Source organism: Fonsecaea monophora (assembly GCF_001642475.1).
Source record: "Fonsecaea monophora strain CBS 269.37 chromosome Unknown Scaff67, whole genome shotgun sequence".
NCBI classification, from domain to species: Eukaryota; Fungi; Ascomycota; class Eurotiomycetes; order Chaetothyriales; family Herpotrichiellaceae; genus Fonsecaea; species Fonsecaea monophora.
The window spans coordinates 53,679-71,110 of NW_019173998.1; the positions used below are offsets into that span (position 1 = coordinate 53,679).

At 54.3% G+C, this 17,432-nt stretch overlaps 6 protein-coding genes across 6 annotated transcripts; 2 read left to right on the top strand and 4 right to left on the bottom strand.

Moving 5' to 3' along the window:
* Positions 1-105: 105 nt before the first annotated feature.
* On the bottom strand, positions 106-1,221 carry AYO21_08065 (hypothetical protein; the record flags this gene model as incomplete). Its single annotated transcript, XM_022658015.1, has 2 exons — positions 106-584; positions 783-1,221. 2 exons carry the CDS (start codon positions 1,219-1,221, stop codon positions 106-108), a joined length of 918 nt encoding a protein of 305 aa, XP_022509654.1.
* Positions 1,222-1,856: 635 nt separating this feature from the next.
* Positions 1,857-3,294, bottom strand: AYO21_08066 (hypothetical protein; the record flags this gene model as incomplete). Its single annotated transcript, XM_022658016.1, has 2 exons — positions 1,857-3,128; positions 3,184-3,294. 2 exons carry the CDS (start codon positions 3,292-3,294, stop codon positions 1,857-1,859), a joined length of 1,383 nt encoding a protein of 460 aa, XP_022509655.1.
* A 908-nt stretch (positions 3,295-4,202) lies between these two features.
* Positions 4,203-6,170, top strand: AYO21_08067 (hypothetical protein; the record flags this gene model as incomplete). The annotated part of the gene is made up of 1 exon (XM_022658017.1): positions 4,203-6,170. The coding sequence occupies one exon, from the start codon at positions 4,203-4,205 to the stop codon at positions 6,168-6,170; it is 1,968 nt and encodes a 655-aa protein (XP_022509656.1).
* A 439-nt stretch (positions 6,171-6,609) lies between these two features.
* Positions 6,610-7,848, top strand: AYO21_08068 (hypothetical protein; the record flags this gene model as incomplete). The annotated part of the gene is made up of 1 exon (XM_022658018.1): positions 6,610-7,848. One exon carries the CDS (start codon positions 6,610-6,612, stop codon positions 7,846-7,848), a length of 1,239 nt encoding a protein of 412 aa, XP_022509657.1.
* A 603-nt stretch (positions 7,849-8,451) lies between these two features.
* On the bottom strand, positions 8,452-9,939 carry AYO21_08069 (hypothetical protein; the record flags this gene model as incomplete). Its single annotated transcript, XM_022658019.1, has 1 exon — positions 8,452-9,939. The coding sequence occupies one exon, from the start codon at positions 9,937-9,939 to the stop codon at positions 8,452-8,454; it is 1,488 nt and encodes a 495-aa protein (XP_022509658.1).
* Positions 9,940-11,283: 1,344 nt separating this feature from the next.
* AYO21_08070 (hypothetical protein) lies at positions 11,284-14,290 on the bottom strand (the record flags this gene model as incomplete). The annotated part of the gene is made up of 3 exons (XM_022658020.1): positions 11,284-12,050; positions 12,107-13,654; positions 13,714-14,290. The coding sequence occupies 3 exons, from the start codon at positions 14,288-14,290 to the stop codon at positions 11,284-11,286; spliced, it is 2,892 nt and encodes a 963-aa protein (XP_022509659.1).
* Positions 14,291-17,432: the final 3,142 nt, after the last annotated feature.

Sequence of the window (17,432 nt, forward strand, 5' to 3'; positions counted from 1 at the left end):
GACCCCCCCTCCCGGGAGTCTTCCACAGGGGTATCGCCGTTCAGAGTTCCTCGTGTAGAACGAACAGGACAAACATAAAAGTACCTCCCCATCGTCACGATTAACTCAAAGCTCCGGCGTCTTCTCAAGCCCGTACCCAGCCTTGCCCTCGAAACTCTCGTATGTCTTTGCCTGACTTCCTCCTCCTCCTCCTCCCACTACTCCATGCCCTCGCGGCCCCCTCTCGGCCAAATCGTCCTTTAACCACTTGAGGACCAACTCGCCGAGCTTGCTGTTGCCGCTTTTCGCCGTCGAATCGTCGACCTCGTCGTCGAACCGGTCCATGGGCCCCCACTCCTTCACCCGCCCCAGGTGCATGTGCACGAGGTGCGTGGGCCAGCCGACCAGGTTGTCGAGGATGTGCGTCGCGTAGACGACGGTGGCGCCGCGGCGGTCCGTCTCCCCACGCAACCAGCCGAGGAAGTTGCTGCGGCTGAGCAGGTCGAGGTCCACGGTGATTTCGTCCAGGAGGAGCACGTCCCACGGTCGGATCAGGCCCATGGCCAGTTGGACGCGGCGGCGTTCGCCGTCCGAGACCATGTGCACTGTTGTTCGTCACACCCACCACCCAGAAGAGGGTGGGGGTAATCTTTGTTAGTTGTTTTTGATGCGTCTTCCTCATCATCGCTATTCGCCATCTCTTTTCTCTCTCGAAAAAGGAACGAAGGCAGGGCAGCAGGGGCGGCGGATAAATTCGGGGAGATGGAAAGGGAAGAAAAAAAAAGGGGGGAAGAGGGACTCACTCCGCCACGAGAGATCAATGTCCAATATCCTGACCAACTCGTCCCGCCTGTCGGGATAATGTCCTCCACCGACGCTCTCCAGCAAGATCGGCACCGCAATGTCCGTCCGCACGATCGGGTTCAACACCCACTCCAGCCCCAGGTACGTGACGCCCTCGAGGCCCGAGGCGAAGGGGTCGACGCCCGCGATCGCGATGGCCCGCGACGGCGCCAGCTTCTTGCCCGACAGGAGCCGCAGGAGCGTCGTCTTGCCCGCCCCGTTGGCCCCGATCAGCAGCGTCCGCGACCCGGCGGGGAGGGAGAGGTTGATGTTCTCCAAACCGGTCGAGCCGTCGGGGAACTTGTACGTCAGGCCGCGGACGAGGATTTCGGGTTGTGGCGCCGTTGACGTTGACGTCGACGCTGACGTTGTGGTCTGTGACTCCTCCTGAGGCGCCATTTCTTTGAGATGGCGGAGAATGGGTGGGATAAAGGAGAGACAATATGGGTGGGAGGGAGAATATTATTTTATACAACGTTACATGGTCAAAGAGTCAGTCGATCATGTCATGTTTCTTTTTTGATATATTCAAGTAATCCAGCCAATCAGTCTCTCCGTCTCGGTCTGTATCCATTTTCACGAGGAATGACATGATTTCTCTGCGCCTTTGCCACTTCCTCCTCCACCACCACAGTCGAATCAAGTCAATGGACAAGGCTCTACAGAACTCAACGACATCACTCACTTCCGTCTACGACGAACTCGACACCAATCGAAACCATTGCTCCTTATTGTTGGGTATATCGCACCTTTTCTGCACGCAATACAATGTCGACAGCCTGCTCCGTGCCCTCTGCTATGCTCCAATGCCCTTCAGGTTGCTTGTGTTCAAATCATGCTTTGCGCGCTCGCTTGCTCGAGTTGCTCACGTCTATGCCGGTCGCTTGCTATTATTAGAGGCTTGTTTCAGCCTGTTCAGCTCCATCCACCCCCTGCTAAATCGTTAAGAAAAAGACATCAAATACATCCAAGCCAATAGAGTTGGCCAGTCTTTTCAATCGAGCTCTCCTTTCCTGTCCCATGAGACTACTACCTCATTGGCAGTAATTTGCCGGAAATGGTCCCTTCATTCCCCTGAGCTCGCCTTGCCACCAGTCATCAGTGCTCTCAGTCTTCTTGATCACCCGAATTCGATCGCCTTCTCGAAAAGCTAGATCGCCCTCACTTTGGCCGTCAAAATCGTACAGTGCTGTTACAAATGTGGTTTGTTGCGAGGGTAGTCTTGGCGGAGGTGGTGGAGGACGTTTCTTTTGCGCAATCGATGCCGCCGTCGCAGCAGAGACGGCCGAGACTCCAGAGTGCTGTCGATCACGAGAGAAATAGTCTGTGTTCGGCCCTGCTGGAGAGTATGCCATCGGAGTCTGGTATGCGGATTGCGAGGGTGACGGGCTGGCGATGAATTCCTGTGGGGTGGTTGCACTGAGCATAGACGACGCAGCCGGCGAGGATGACAACTTGGGCTTCGGCTCGAAAGATGGCGATGGTGGAAGAGCCCTCGCGGGGGAGACCGACTGCTGGCGATGTGCAGTGAGGGCCGAGCCACTTGGGCGGCGAAAGCCATTGACCGGAGGGTTGCCATTCTCCATGGACGACCTGGCTGCTTTTCCATTGGCCAAGATGGCCAATGACTCAGCCTCGCGTTGCACCGGTTTGAATGCGTCGTTCCACAGTCGGATCACTTCATCCATGGGCGGAGCAGGAGACGGGAATCCTTCCTCTGTGCAGTACGTGTGCAGCACCGTGTAATAGTGTCCCAGCAAGTTGTTCTGAATCTGGATCTGGGCTGCCAAAAAGTGAGGAAGCAGAGAGAAAACCGACGTCAGGAGCCGCGGAAGACAGCCTCTCAAGTTGTCATCGGCGGCGTGGTATGCTTCGATGGCCGCTTCTAGCTCGGACTGGGACTTGCTCAGGGCCACATTGTCTCGTTCCGACCGTTTTGTCTTCTTCAATTGAGAGTCAACCCGGCTCTGATACCTTTCGAAATCGAGTTTTCGGTCCTCGCGCTTTTTGATCGTCTTCTTCATGTTGTGCAGGCTGTCCTTTGCACTTTGAGCCGGCTTGATGAGCCTCTCTTCAACCTGAGCCAAATCCTCGGTAAGATCTCTCTTTAAGTCCTCGCACTCGCCCTTGATCCTGGCGGTCCTGCGGACAACGTGATCGGGGGTCTGGACGGGGACATGGCCCTGGTAATCTTCGCTGGCCCCGACAATCGGAGCGTACAGGATGCTGAACTCGTCAAAAACGCGGTGTTGGTGGGTGAGGATGGAGGTCCACGACTCTCGCCATGCTTTGGAAGCCTCGATAATCTTGAAAAAAAAGGTCAGAGGTTGGCCGAGCAAGAGAATATGGGGAGGGACATACTTTTGTCAACAACTTGTCCGCCTCTTCAAAGTCCTTGAGCAATACCGACACCTGTTGTTCATCGGCCGACCTTTTCATGTACTTGCCAAAATGCCGCTGGACACTGTGCATGATGGCTGCTGGCTTGCTGGCTATGGGGCAAGGGCAAGACCGTCACAAGCACAGTGGCCTGAGGAATTTCTTTGGAGGAGGCCAGAATGAGGGTGTCGAGAACAAAAAGCGGATGCGGATGTGATTTCCAGCTGCCAGACCCTAGTAGTTCCCTCGAGAACGAGCAGAGCGCAGGTGCCCTTTTGGTGGCACAAGACTGCTGCCGCCGCTGCCACTGCCGCTGCCACCAAAGTCTGCTCCCGGTAGTCGGAGTCTGGGTCGATCGACGGTGTAGAGGCTCGGCCAGGCTTGGAAGAAAACGAACGGCGGCGGATACGGCAAGGGGAAGAAAATCGAGTATTAAAAATCGGTATGGTAGGTAACTGACCAGCAGTCCAAAAAGTTTACCCTTTCTTTCATCTAAGTGAGGTACACGAGGAGCATGCGAGAAAATTAGTTGGACAGCAGTAAATAATAAATGTCAAGTTAACAAACCGTAGTAGGGGGGTGGGAAAGGGACGGGACTCAGTAACTCAGGGTTTCATGTCATAGGCAGTCACTGGGTAGGGTTTAACTAAAGGGATCATCGGGCGGGGGGAGGGGGGCTCAACGGGGGCGGATGAAGCCTGGGCCTCCCTGACTTAAGCCCTGCGGTTTCTCGTTCTCCTCTACACCCGGGTTTACAGCCTCAGTTGACGCGCGTTTCCCACCCACTCATCGATCCACTCACGTTCAATCAGTGACCTGCAGTGCCTGCGCTGCCTGCTCTGCCAGTGGGCGTCCATGAGACTTTCCTTTCGTTCTTCATGATGACCGACGCTGCTTCTTCCGCCGATATCTCCATTGGGTGCCTCTGTACAGGATGTCGCTGACAACCGGTTCAGCCTCAGCACATCCCCTTGTCTCCAGGTGCAGCTGCAAATGTGAACATGAGCGGCCTCACTTCCACCCATGGCGGGTCTGCTTCTGCCAGGTTGACCGTTGCTCCCACGCAAAACACCGCCCCCGTCCATGAATTCCGCTGTCTCTACACCCGCGACCTGCGCAAGAAAGCAAAGAAATGGCACGATGGCTCGTTGCGGTTCCACACCTTCAATCGACGCGTTATGGTCTATGACGACGCGAAAAATTACATCGGGGACCTCCATTACAGGCAAGAGGAGGAGTTTACTGAGGGTGTCGAGATCCAGCTGGACCGCGGTGTCATGGTAGAAGTCGGGGAGCGTCTTGGTGAGACTCAGACAGATTTGGCCCCAATTCTCGAAAGGGCACGACCAGAAAAGCCAACTCCTCTACCCCGACAGACGACGGCCTCAGCAACTCGCCCCCTGTCCACTGGCCCCTCTCAAAGGCCCAAGTCGTTGTTAGAAGTGCTGGGACCTTCTCAAGGTCGACCAGGGCGTGCAAGGCTACCAGCACACTCTCCTTATGAGCAGAGACGGTCCGCTAATCGGGTAGGGCTAGTGGGATCACCTCAGAAAAAGCAGCGACTTGACAGTGACAAGGAAAACCAATTCGACCATGTCCACCAACCAGTCCGGCCTGTGAGGCCTCGCTTACCTCAGCCCATGCAACCGAGTAAGCCCGTCCCGCAAACCCGTGGGCCTCCAATGCAGTGTGAAGACATGATCGATTTGTCGCTTGACGAAGAGCCCATACGACAGGTGACGAAGCCGACAAGGCTGGGAGCTAGAGTGGTGGTAAATGAACCCCCAGAGGAGCAGTGGCTTACCCCTGAATTACCACACGCGAGGCCAACGCTACGCCCTCAATTGGATGCCGGGAAAGAGAAAGTGAGCAAGGAGAGACGACAGAAATCCAAAGCCCCTGAAAAACTAAAGACACGCACCAATGGGGACTCTTCAACCACGTTCCGTCCACCAGTCGCGCGTACTTCACGGTTGCTCATCGGCCAACCAAAGCCCAGGCCCAAGCTGACTTGTGTGCTACCGTTTACTATAGCTACCAAGGCTGCATCAAGGCTGCAAACCTTTGAGAGTTCTTGCCCACGGTCAGCTCAAGAACGTTTGCCTGACGAGGAAGTCGTATCGTTGTTGTCAATGGATGTGTTGGACACCAATGATAATGACTATGCGCCGCGAGATCAAGTGTCACTCTCCGTTGCTTCGAGTGTCCATGGGCCAGTGCAGGAAGACAACCTCCATTCCAGCCCTCTATTTATACCGGAGGAGACTCTTGAGAGAAGCTCACCTTCTCCCAGACCACTCCCGACACAAGAGGAATTTCTCTTTCCAGGGTCTGACATCAGCGCACTGTCACAAAGTCCACCGAAACCCCCAACCGTCCCGGATGAGGCGGTGACTATAGCAGATTTGGAGCTTGACATCGATACTCCATCGTTGGTGAATAATGAAAACCCACGCCCACGGTCACCCTTCCAGGTCTCTCCCCGAGTTCCCAATCCGTTCGATACGTTCCCCGGACGGTCCAATAGCTCCGACATACGCCAGTTCCGACGGGTCTTCTCTGAGAACGATGCGGTGGAAGATGATACATCCACTGTGATGCCGGAGCCCGTTGTACCTGAAGCAAGAAGCCCCTTGGGATTGCTGAGCAACCCAGCGGCAAAGGAAAGCCCTCCCAAGTCGAAGAGTCCAAGCAAAATTCAGCGGTGCGCCTCCGATACCAATGCATTAGACACGGACAGTCACGATAGACGAGGGTCGACCGAAGAGGGGGTGAAAGCGCCGACAGGACCTTGGACTGAGGACGAAGCCTTTCTTCTATTTGACTGGTGGCCCGCCGACGTGCAAAAGCCGGTATATTGGAGGGACCAGATGGAACAAGCCTTGCCACGTATGATGGCTCCGGCAGCGCCCGATGTTCGGCCTGGCATCACCACAGCGCGTCAATATCTCTTCCTTCGCAACGAGTAAATGTGTTATGAGCCATTGATAAGTACACGAGACCTTGTCCGACTATGTAGCTTTTAAGGATTTGTTCCAGTTATTTGCGTTTCAGCCTCGTCTTACGAGGCGGGCAACTCCGCCGTTCCACAGACACCACTTCTTATCATTCTAGTATCTCTGATTGTGGGCTTCAATGACATCTCGTAAGGCACGAATCTATCTCCCAAGTCTCGAACAGCGTGGTGGATATACAAGTAGTTGGACCTGGACGAATCACAAAGTCATGTTGTGAGCGTCTGAGCGGAACCATTTGCCTCTTGACTTGATCGTATCAAACCATCCATTTCTCTGCGCCATTTTTCTATCCTCACATCACTCACTCACTCGCTCTTCTTCCCTTTCTATTTATCCATGCTCTACACCTGAAAGAATCCAGCGCCACGTCACAATCACCACCACTGCCACAATGGCCACCTCCATCATGTCACCCCAGCCCGTTCCGGAGGCTCTGCCCCAGAACCCCTCGGGCCTGAGCATCCTCGAAGAAGTCGAGGCCGCGCAAGAACATCTCCGCAGTCGCCTCGCGGGGGCTCTCGCTGGTCCTCCACCTTTGGCTACGGCGCTCGAGTCCCTGCCGACGGTGCCTCTGATCGACATCGGCCCGTCGTTCGCCGACGACAAGTCCCTGCGCCGGGCAGTGGCGAAGCAGATCCGCGAGGCGTGCGTGACGACGGGCTTCTTCCAGATCAGCAACCACGGCGTGTCGGCCGAGGCGATGACCGGCGTGTTGAGCCAGGCAGAGCGGTTCTTCCACCAGCTTACCCCGGAGAAAAAGGATAAGTTGCACATGAGGCACTCGCCGCTGTTCCGCGGGTATGAGCCCCACGACTACACGTACGTGAACCCGGACGACATGGCGGTCGGAAGTGGCGGCGGCGGCGACGACTCGACGACGACGACCACAACGCAGGAACAGTCCGAGCCGGAGACCAAGGAAGGCTTCAACTGGGGGTACGAAGAGCGGCTGGACCCGACGGGCGGCGACGGGAAATACGTCGAGCTGGACGGACAGTCGCCGGCGTCGACGGGCCAGGGCAACATCTGGCCCGACGAGGAGGACCTGCCGGGGTTCTACGACGCCATCCGCCTCTACTACGGCCAGGTGCTCCAGCTGGCGCGACACCTGTTCCGGCTCTTCGCCCTGTCGCTCGGCCTGGAGGAGGAGTACTTTGACGCCGTCATGACGCACCCGGGCGGGATTGCCAGGCTGCTGTACTACGCCGGGCAGCCTGCTGTCGCGCGCAACGACCAAGGGAGCAAGCTCGGCCTCGGCGCCCACACCGACTACGAGTGCTTCACGCTGCTCCTATCCTCGACGAACCCAGGCCTGGAGATCCTGTTCCCGCCCTCGCCACTGACGGAAAACCGCCCCGTCTGGCTTCCCTGCCCCGTTCGCCCGGGCACCCTGACCGTCAACGTGGCCGACTTCCTCATGCGCTGGACAAACGGCCTGTACAAGTCGACCGTGCACCGCGTCGTGAGTAAACCCGGCACCGGCGAGAGGTACTCGGTGCCGTTCTTCTTCAGCATCAACTACGACGCAGAGGTCGTGCCCCTGCCGGAGAGTGTGGTCGGGACGAGCAAGTGGCGCCCCGTCAAGGCGGGGGAGTACATCCTCGAGAGGTTGCGGGCGACTACTGCATAGACAGGACGGAGGGAGCCGAGGGAAGGGAAGGAAAGGAAAATGAAAGGGGGGAGTTTGCTGGTTCTGGTTCTAGTCAATCGAGGCTACGCGAGACGAGGTGCCGAACAGTACGAGACAATGCTATATCTACCTAACTACCTAAATGTACGAGTTGACGAGGCATTCTCAACTGATCCCCCCTTTGACCTATTGTCAAGGCACTCAACCCTCCCTCCTCCACTGGTAATCAAGTATCTGCCCTGTCTGGACTTTTATCTGTTCTACAAACGCCATCCCATCCAACTGACGGTGATAAGTGGCGGTTGAATACAAGAGTTTGACGAGTTAACAACAGAATCAAACTCAGCAAAGCAAAGACTCAAAAGGTTGTCCAAGCTGTTTATTGTTTCCAGGGGTCGGGAGTATGTTGAATATCTCTAATGATTTGTATCGTATTCCCGTATCCTGAAGAATACACCTCAAGTATCAATAGAATCGTCATTTTCCTCCCCAACGAGTGATTGCGCTGGCCAGGGTCTATCAATATACCTGTACATTACTCCTTTCGGGTGTCTGTTTCAAAGGACCGCCTCCGGGCACTATTGAGAATGTCGTTCGTCCCATTCAACGCCTCAGTTCCGCGAATATGTACGGGAAAATAACCTCGCAAGCCTTCAAGAACAATAACAACCCCTGAAACATGCTGAGAGGCAACAAAAGCCATCCGTTCTCCCGAACAAGCACCCAGATACTCAACAACGCCACGCTAAAGAAGTGATAAAACAGTACAAAAGGTTGCGGGATGATGCCCGCCAGTAACCCCACGGGTTCGTCGACGCATTTGCCGCCCAGTTGAAAATACCGGAAACACCCCTTTTGGAGGTACTTGAGTTGCCAGTCACTGGCGGCAAAAAGCGAGTACAGCGCTTGAGCCAGGATGTTGATGACCGAGCTCAGATTCTTGCGTTGCCAGTGAAATGTGCGGAATTGCCTGAGGACGAGCCGAGTGTCTGCGAGATCTGGGACATTTGCGGGAGAGAGTAAGTCGGAGAGTAAGACGACATCAGTCAAAGCGACCGTCATACCGCCACCAGTCAAGGGATGGCGCATGTTCAGAGCATCACCGAGGATGGCCAGACCTGGGGTTGTATTGGTTGTCGGAGGGAGAAAGGAGTTGGGCATGCTTCGAAGGCTGCCTTTCTCCAGAGCGGCCTCAAACGACGGTTGCACCATAGCGGGTAGCGATGGGAGCACCACCTTCTGTAGATGACCTTTGACGCCACCATTCGTCGTCGACGTAGATGCTAAACCGTCTGGAATATCCACCAATGCTCGCGTCTCGTGAGTGCCGATCTGATACAGCAGAACAGGGGCATTGTCTCCCAAGACCACTGTGCCATGCTGTGGGATCGGGAGAGGACAGTCGATCAGTTCCAGCCCCCAAAATTTTGACTTGATCTGAGGCGTGTGCGAAATGTATGATTTTCGAAATTTGGAGGCATATCCGTCGCAGACAACGGTCAATGACGCAAAGAAATAATCCTTTTGTGTTTTTTGGGTGATGGATTCGGCCCCAAGAACTTCGCCGTTATGAGAGGACACAATGAGTGAAGTGGCCTCGGTTTCGAAGACGGTAATGTTGGGGTGTGACATGGCTGCTGCGCGCAACCGAGATACGAATCGACCATGGTGGAATGACCGTCCCTCTGCCCTCTTGCCGTTGCCTGCCACTTCCGAACTTCGATCCCGTGTGTGCCGCGTCGAGGTAGGATATGGAATGGGCACCTGTTCGTCATAGTAAACCACGGTATACCCTTTCACCGGAATCGCATCGATATCGTCGAGCGTGTGGCGCAAGCCCAGTTTCGTCAATGCCTCGAGACCGCCTGGTTGTAGAAGTTCTCCGACTATGCGATCCGGCTCTTTCAATGATTTCTCGAGTAGGATGACACTGCGCCCTTGGTTGGCCAACGCCACTGCTAATGAGCACCCCACGATGCCCGCGCCCACGATAACCACGTCGGCATCGTGATGTACCTTTCGTCTCTCTTCCTGGAAGTCTGACCCCGACTCCACCGAGGACTCCGAAGGGGTGTCGAGTATAAGAGGCATGGTAGGAAACGGAGAGGGTGGAAGCAAGTGGTCGCAAGGGGGCGTTATCTAGACATGAACCAGCGGTGTTGAGATCGTCGAAGAAATGGTCTTTTAAGATGCGACCCCCTGTTGTGGAGGACGATGGCTTCTGTGGCGTGAGGCGTGGTGTGATAGACAACAGACGAGTTCAGCAGAGTCTCAAGAAGTGGCAGTGGCACTGACTGCATGCCGCGTTCTGCTGAGTGGTGACGACCTCCACATGCGTTGATTGAAATGAGAAAGTCGACGGGACCACAGTAAAATTGCTGGGCAATCGGTCATTGGCCCGCACGTATCAAGCGAGGAATAAATCGAGTGAATCATGCAAGGCACGACAGTTGGTTTTGTCTGGGTTCCGGATCGTACGAGCCAGTCCATGATCATTGGTCAACCTCGTCGTGCTACAAGCGCCTTGGCATCTCAGCCTCGTCCGCACCCAAGGACTATATTGGCAGTCTCACAGCATCGAGCACCTCATCCCTCGTAAAGGAGAAGTACCGAGTTACAAGTACATTGCATCGGCGTCCTCTTGGGTTTAAGAATGTTCACGTCCTCCTCGTTCATTCTCTCTAATCTGCTCATCTACTGTCCCGCTGTCTCCAATACCCCTCCGGGCATCATCTGACAATTTCCCATTTGAGCCCAACCTTGGCCTTTCCCCCCTTCCACTCGCTTTGTATCGCCTCAGCAGTGTGCTGAAGGCCTGCGAAATATGACGTTTTTGGTACCGCCCTTGCTCTATTCTCCCACAACTTTCAACAATCAAAAGAGGAAATAAAAGGAAAGGGGAAACAATGTCCCCACGACTGGCTGGGGTCGCAATGGATCCATTTCTATTGCCCAATCTCATGATCGTCCGGCTTCCGCCTTTTGCAAAACATCAACAAAGCTTTGGAGCGAGGCCGTGAGCTGCGCCTACCTGTCAAAACGGCGCTGCTTTCCCTGGATTCCTCGGGCCATTCTTCGAAAGATCCAGCCCTTCAGTCCAGCCGTATATGTGAATGCATCCCGCAGCTTTCAGGGGTATGTGGTAACGTCCCTTGGGTACTGAAAAAACGCCGCTGCCATCCTCATGCGCTGAGCCCCGGTCAGGGATGCTGCTTCCTGCTAGATTGACAAACGCCAACAAATTTTGTCCATGCATAACCCAAAATCCATAGAACGACTAGATGTGTGCTGTTGATATCATAAATGCTGTCCCTTGTCGATCTGGTTCGCGACATGGTGTCAGAGCCCAATATTCGAGCCTGACAGGACGGCGTCTCAATGAGGTGGACAAGCCAAATAAGCTGCAGATCATGGCAAAATTCTGCAAAGGAGCGCCTAGCCGCCTTTCCGTAAGGACTCGTCGGCAGGGAGGGTTTCTCCTACAGAAGGATTCGACGTCTGAGCATCATTCTCCGATTTGACCGTCTTTCTTTTATTCTTTTTCTTCTTCTGGGTTTGCCAGCCGCTTGGTCCACCGGCATTCGGAACAGAATTGACGTGACTGGATCCGTGGTTTGAAGATCCTGAAGTCCCGTTGGTTCTGGATGCTAGGGGTCTGGTCGCATCACGATGCTCACCATTCACCAAAATTGTCTGCCCATCGGATGAGGGCCCATTCTGGCTGGGATGACCCTTAATATCCTTTGGTAAAGAGCTCTCCCCGTCAAATTTCTCAACTCTTGGGGACGGCGTGCGGACTTCCTCCACAGAGGAGAGTTGCCGATCAAGAGACCAGGCTGGGCCGACCGCTTTCATCGTAGTGAGGACACTCATCCCCACCGATTCCCCTACACCGGCCACTTGGTCCTGCAATCCCTCCTTTGGACTCTTTGCCATAGCTCTCAAGGGTAAATAGCCATTCACAAAATCTGGAGCAGCATTGGTTGAATGCTGGACGTGATTTCGAGGCCCACTGGGGCTGATGGGAGAAGTCTTCCCGTGTGCATTGCAGTCGAAAGCGTCTTGAGATTGTTCGTCTGAGCTTGATGGCGTGTCAAATGCCAGGTCTTCGGACGTGGATGCGCTGAAATTGATATGATCTTCAGGGTCATTGAATGAGTGGGTGGTACGCCTTCGGAGCGGTGAATTGATGGAGCCATCCACTATCAGGGCCCGGCCCTGGGTTTCGATGGGGTGGGTTCAATATTGCTGGCTTCACCATTCCTCGGCTCCTGCTCTGCTTCGGCTTGCACTTCCACCGAGGCAGTAGAGATCGTTTGAAGTGGCGGGGTGTGCATCGTCCCAGACGGTCGGGTCGATGCTGGAGCAAGTCGAGGAGATAGACCCCCGTTCTGAATAGCAAGGCCAACGTGTGAAGGGATGGGAGAGATTGCGGTGCTCTGAGTATAAGCAGATAATGACGGCGATTGGCCGACATAATATCCGAGATACTCAGCTGGCCTCCGTACTGCATCATAAATTGATCCAGTCATACCATAGCCATTCTCCATGTAACCCATGTACGGTTCTTGAGACGTCGACGATGAGGACGACCTCCGTCCGATCGACGGATCCTGAAGGCTTGCAATATCCGGTCGTTGCAAATGTCCTAGAGAAGTGAGTGGCACCGCGCGTGCAGGCTGTGACTGCGCTCGCAAGGAACCTCCTGTAGATGATTGCGTAACCGATGTTCGCCGTGAATACCTTCGAGTGTCTGGAATCCCCGAATTTAGTCTCGGTGACGGAGGGTTTGTTGCTACACCCTGGCTTGGTTGGCTTGCAGAGAGATACGGCGATCGAGGAAAGCCGTGTTGATACAGGGGTGCTGACATGGGAGCTCGGCCAATGCCGTTGACCTGTGGGTTGGATCCAAGATCAAGACCATCATCCGGGACAAATTGACCATATCCCGCAGATTGACTATAAGCCGCCATTAGACCTCTTTGCCGAAGATTCTGTTGATAGAGCTGCATCCTAAGCTCCTGCTCCTGAAGCTGAAGGTATTGGTATTGTTGGAAGAGCTGGTCGTGCAGGAGATGTTGCTGGTGCTGTTGTTGAAGCTGCAGCTCATGGGTGTTCATCTGAAACGGGGGATTGCGCAAGTAGTTGGGATTTCGTGCAGTGGGATTTGACGACCGCCGAGGATTGCGACCCATTTGACCAAGATTCCTGCCGCCACCTCGAGACGCATTACGAGCTCCTCGTGACGGTGGGTTCGGAGGCTGCGGGATCACGGGCCGCGCTGAGGGTGGCACAAAGTGTTCAGAGGGCTTGATCTCATCGGGAGGATGCACAAACTGTTCGCAGCATTCTGTCAGTTTCCCCTCTCCCAACAGCTCAAACGCCCGCCGTAATTCCAGGTGGATCCCTCGCATCGAGGTATCGTCTGCAGTGTTGGCCAGGTTTCTTGATACGTTGAAAGGTTCCTCGACACAAAGACGATTGTCCTGGAGAAGGTGCCACGACTTCTCAACCTTGGAAAGTACTCGACCTAGCCGCACCGATACCACGCTTTGCTCAAAGTCGAGCTCGTGCCCGTAATAACGGAAGAAGTGGAACAACAATTCTCCCAAGGAGGACTGATTGCGACTGCCAAAATCTTTATGAGCGTCCACATTGCGATCGAACGAAACGTTCACTCCAGCCACCTCTTTCGGTTGCAAATTAGGCTGTTGTTGCAAAGTAGGCAAGATTGGAGGGTCTCTTGTTTGCAGAAAATTCAAGGCCAGACATATCCACGTATACGAGCTAAGTGTGCCTCCAAGGGCTTGGGGACCATTAGCACCACAGTCGCAAAGTCAAGAAATCCGAGACGAGACAACATACCAGCGTCATTCAACATCCTTCGCTTCGCCCAGTATTTGATGATCATGGCCAATGGCCTCACTCGGCTGTCGATGCTGACATAGGTCCGGACTAATTGCGTATTCTCCAAAGCCAGGGGGTTGTTGACATTGATGTCGCAAGCGACGTGTAACTCAGGATCCCAGATCTTGACGATTGGCACCTTCGCGGAAGAGACACACACGACTCTTTCCATCCCATGTTTTGCCAGGAGGTCTGCGATGTTGCAAACTCGCTCCATCTCCTTGCAATCAGTGGTGATGCAGATATCAACATCGGAATCCGACGTGCCTAGGTTGTTCCCTGTTGAGCCAAAGACATTGACTTTGATTGATGATGTCGGCCACCTTCCACGAAGTATCTGGTCAAGTTTCTCAATGAACCTTGACCGACGCCCTTCACTCTCGGCGGTGGGTTGTAGTTCTTCATAGAGCTTTTGCATGTCCTGTGTTAGTGTTTCATTCTCCTCGTGGGTCAACCTTGTTTTCAAGTCGGACTTATCCTTTTCCAATGGATCTGGTCCCAGTGAATAGGGAACACGCCGCCGAGCTCTCTGCATACTAGTCTCATATTTACAACCTCCGTACTGTTTCCGGCTGGCAGGGGGCGTATGGCTCTTGTCAGATGGCAGCGATCGAGGAGAACTGGGTTTTGCTGGAGGTTCCGGGGACGGAGAGGTCCTTGTATGAGAACGGGACTCGCTTCGCTGAAAGGGGGTGGAGGGCATCGATTTGGAATTTGAAGAGAGGTGATGTGAGCGTCGTACAGGCTGTGAGGGACTTGTACTCGACTCCATTTCCATGTTTGGCTTGAGAGCCTGAGCAGATGGAGCGGTCATCGGTGCAGATATACTGTTTCCCTCATCTTTCGGCACTCTGTAAGTCATATGACGGGCCAGAGCAAAACTGGGCTCGAAGTGCCTTGATTGAAACAATCGCCACGAGACCGGTCGCGCTGGTTCCGAGAATGTATATCGTCTGTTCTCTTTTGTTTAAAGCAGTATAGATTTTCGAGATCACCACCGTCCAATCGCGATTTTGAGCGAGTTCTGATGACGGTTTCGGGATGGACTGGCCAAGTGCTGCATACGAGCGTTCCAGAGTAACAAGGAGTACCGCGTTTAACAAATGGTGTGGCGCGACACACAACCGACTTGCTTTTTCTTTCTTGTGAACAACACTAGCCAGCCAGGGCAAGGAGACCTCGTCTGTGTCGAGGATTGTCTGAGTAAGCCCGTCGAGGGCGGCGAGGTGAAAGAGGGATTGGTCGGCGGATCTGTAAGTGAGTCGAGACCAGACCGATGTTTAGAAAGGCGTAGAGCCGCAGTGCAAGTTGCAATGAGGAAGACTTCGAGAGACGGAGGACTTTGGAACTGGGCAGGAGGTTGCTGGGATTTCTGCTCGAGGTGGGAGAGGAGAATACGGGGGCGGTGGCGTAGAAATTTGGTGATATACAGAATTGAGAATGCGAGCAGAAGTAGGATAGGGCCTCTAGGCGCGTGTCAAGAGGGAAGATATGTCGAGGATGGGACGAGGATAGAGTCGACAAGAAAGTGGTTCGAGCAGGTAGGTGATGGGTGGAAGTGGTCGAGGTGCGAGGTTGCAGAGAGATGATCCTCGCTTGTTCCTGGCTGCGGTGCAGTGCACTGACTACAATGGAGGACCGTAACTGGGAGAGGAGACTTGTGGCCGTCCGGCCGCGCTATGGGTGCTATGGGGAGCTTAGGGCTACGGGTGCTGGCCTGTGGGAACTGGCAGACTGGGTAGCAGTTGTACGGAGCAGAGCGAGCCCGCGGCGGCGGCGAGGGTCTCCGAACAAGTCTCAACGCCCGTGGCTTGCGGGTGGATCAACCAGAGAAAAAGTTCCCCCCCTCAATACGGTCATTAGTGCGCCAGCAACCAGTTTACAAACAGGGCCTTTTCTTCACGGCTAAAATGGACTCTTTTATTCAGGCGTTGGATCTGTCTCGAGCAGCTGTGGTACGAGTGATGCCGACACCGCGCAGGACCACGCAGATTGCACAAACAGCCCACGGCTAACAACCAACAGTCATCAACTAGCAGGCCAGCATGGCGGTGTCCGTCGTCTTCAGCCGTCTATCTTTGTACCTACATATGACCGTGAGGCTTTAAGATCCCAGTGTCTTGTTTTCAGCTTCACCAAATACACACCGGTGGTGACGGGGTTCCATCTGCAGTTGACCAGGGACCAAGATGCGCAGCTGCGGAAGTTAGCTACGCTACACAGCATTGCAAGGCAAGACAAAGCAAAGCAGGCCTATGGCCCGGAAAACAGGGTGAGAAAGCCAGCCAAGTTCATCTTCCACGATGCCTAATGCCTGAGGTCTTAGGATCCCCGTCGCCTGCTCACCCAGACCCCTAATCTCCCTGGCCCTGCTTTGCCTCATCCTGACCGGTCTTTGGAGATGGGAATTGTGCGGTATACCACCACAATCTATACATAACAAGATTGGTTATATACGGTATGCTCAGCAACCGTATATGTGCCCTGTCAGATTCCACTAGCGCGTCGCGTTCGATAGGACACCGCGTTTATTGCTTTTTGAAGAGGTTGATCATCCGTCTGAATGGCCAACATGGCGTCGCCAGGGTCACGGCCAGAAAGCAAATTCCAAACCTTCCCAATCATGCTTGGTCCAAACCACGAGTCCACGTTTTCGGATGAGATTGTCCAAAGGCTTGGTAGACACGGTAGGCCAATGTCGGATCTGCGCCTCAAAAACCCGATGAGTAAGACGCCCACGATCCTTCCTCCTTTTTACCATACTCGTACACAACCCTTTTCGAGGGACGAGGGGTGTCAGCGGTGCTCAGCCTTGAATGTCCCTGCCGCCCTGCCTGCTGCCGGCTGGATGCAGACCGGTGATCTGAAATGCTGTCTTAAGATTCTGACCGCCCAACACGCTGCTTGCCGGTGCCAATTATAGACCTAGCGCCCTCCTCCGCAATTTTGGGCACCGTTGCCACTAAGAGGCTAGGCTGACTTAACGGGCACACTGTGATGGTGTTGGTGTTTTGGTCTAGCGGAAGAACCCCTGAGACCATCAGAGAAAAGAAGTGGTGCGTGAGGCCCAATTCTACGAGACACCTAGAGCACGGGGCAGTCCTCGCTCCGTGCAGGAAGAGTGCTTCATCTTTTTGGCGAGCAAGGCCACTTTCTTGTCGCCCCTATTCTTGAACTCTTCTATTTTGTCCACGGCGCATGTCCATGTTTACTTAGCTCGACCCACGTCCTTTAATATTAATACTCTGCAGCCTCGGATTTTCGGTTGTTGTGGTCCTCGCGAGCCACGAGTCGTTGGTGGGAACCGCATGATGGGAAAGTATCAAAATAATAGCTTCAAGAGTTTGTTCCGTATGCGACGGGACAACTATATCTGACCTCTGCACCAAATTGGTATTGGCTCTAATCACAGGCGCAGAATTGCACATCACGCCCGCACCGGCCAGCTACCTCGTACACATACCAGTACAAGGTATAGGTTCTTGATGTCTGGCTGCGGGTGTAAGTATCTTTACTACCTGCGAGTATGTAGGAGAGCCAGTTGACCGAATTGTGGGCACCTATTACGGCTTTTGGCCAACTACCCAGTACATCTACGAGGTACTCAGTGCTCGTACTCATAACAAGTACCGTGTATGTACCTCGTACTAGAGCTCAAGAGTCGCTTTTGCAGTCGC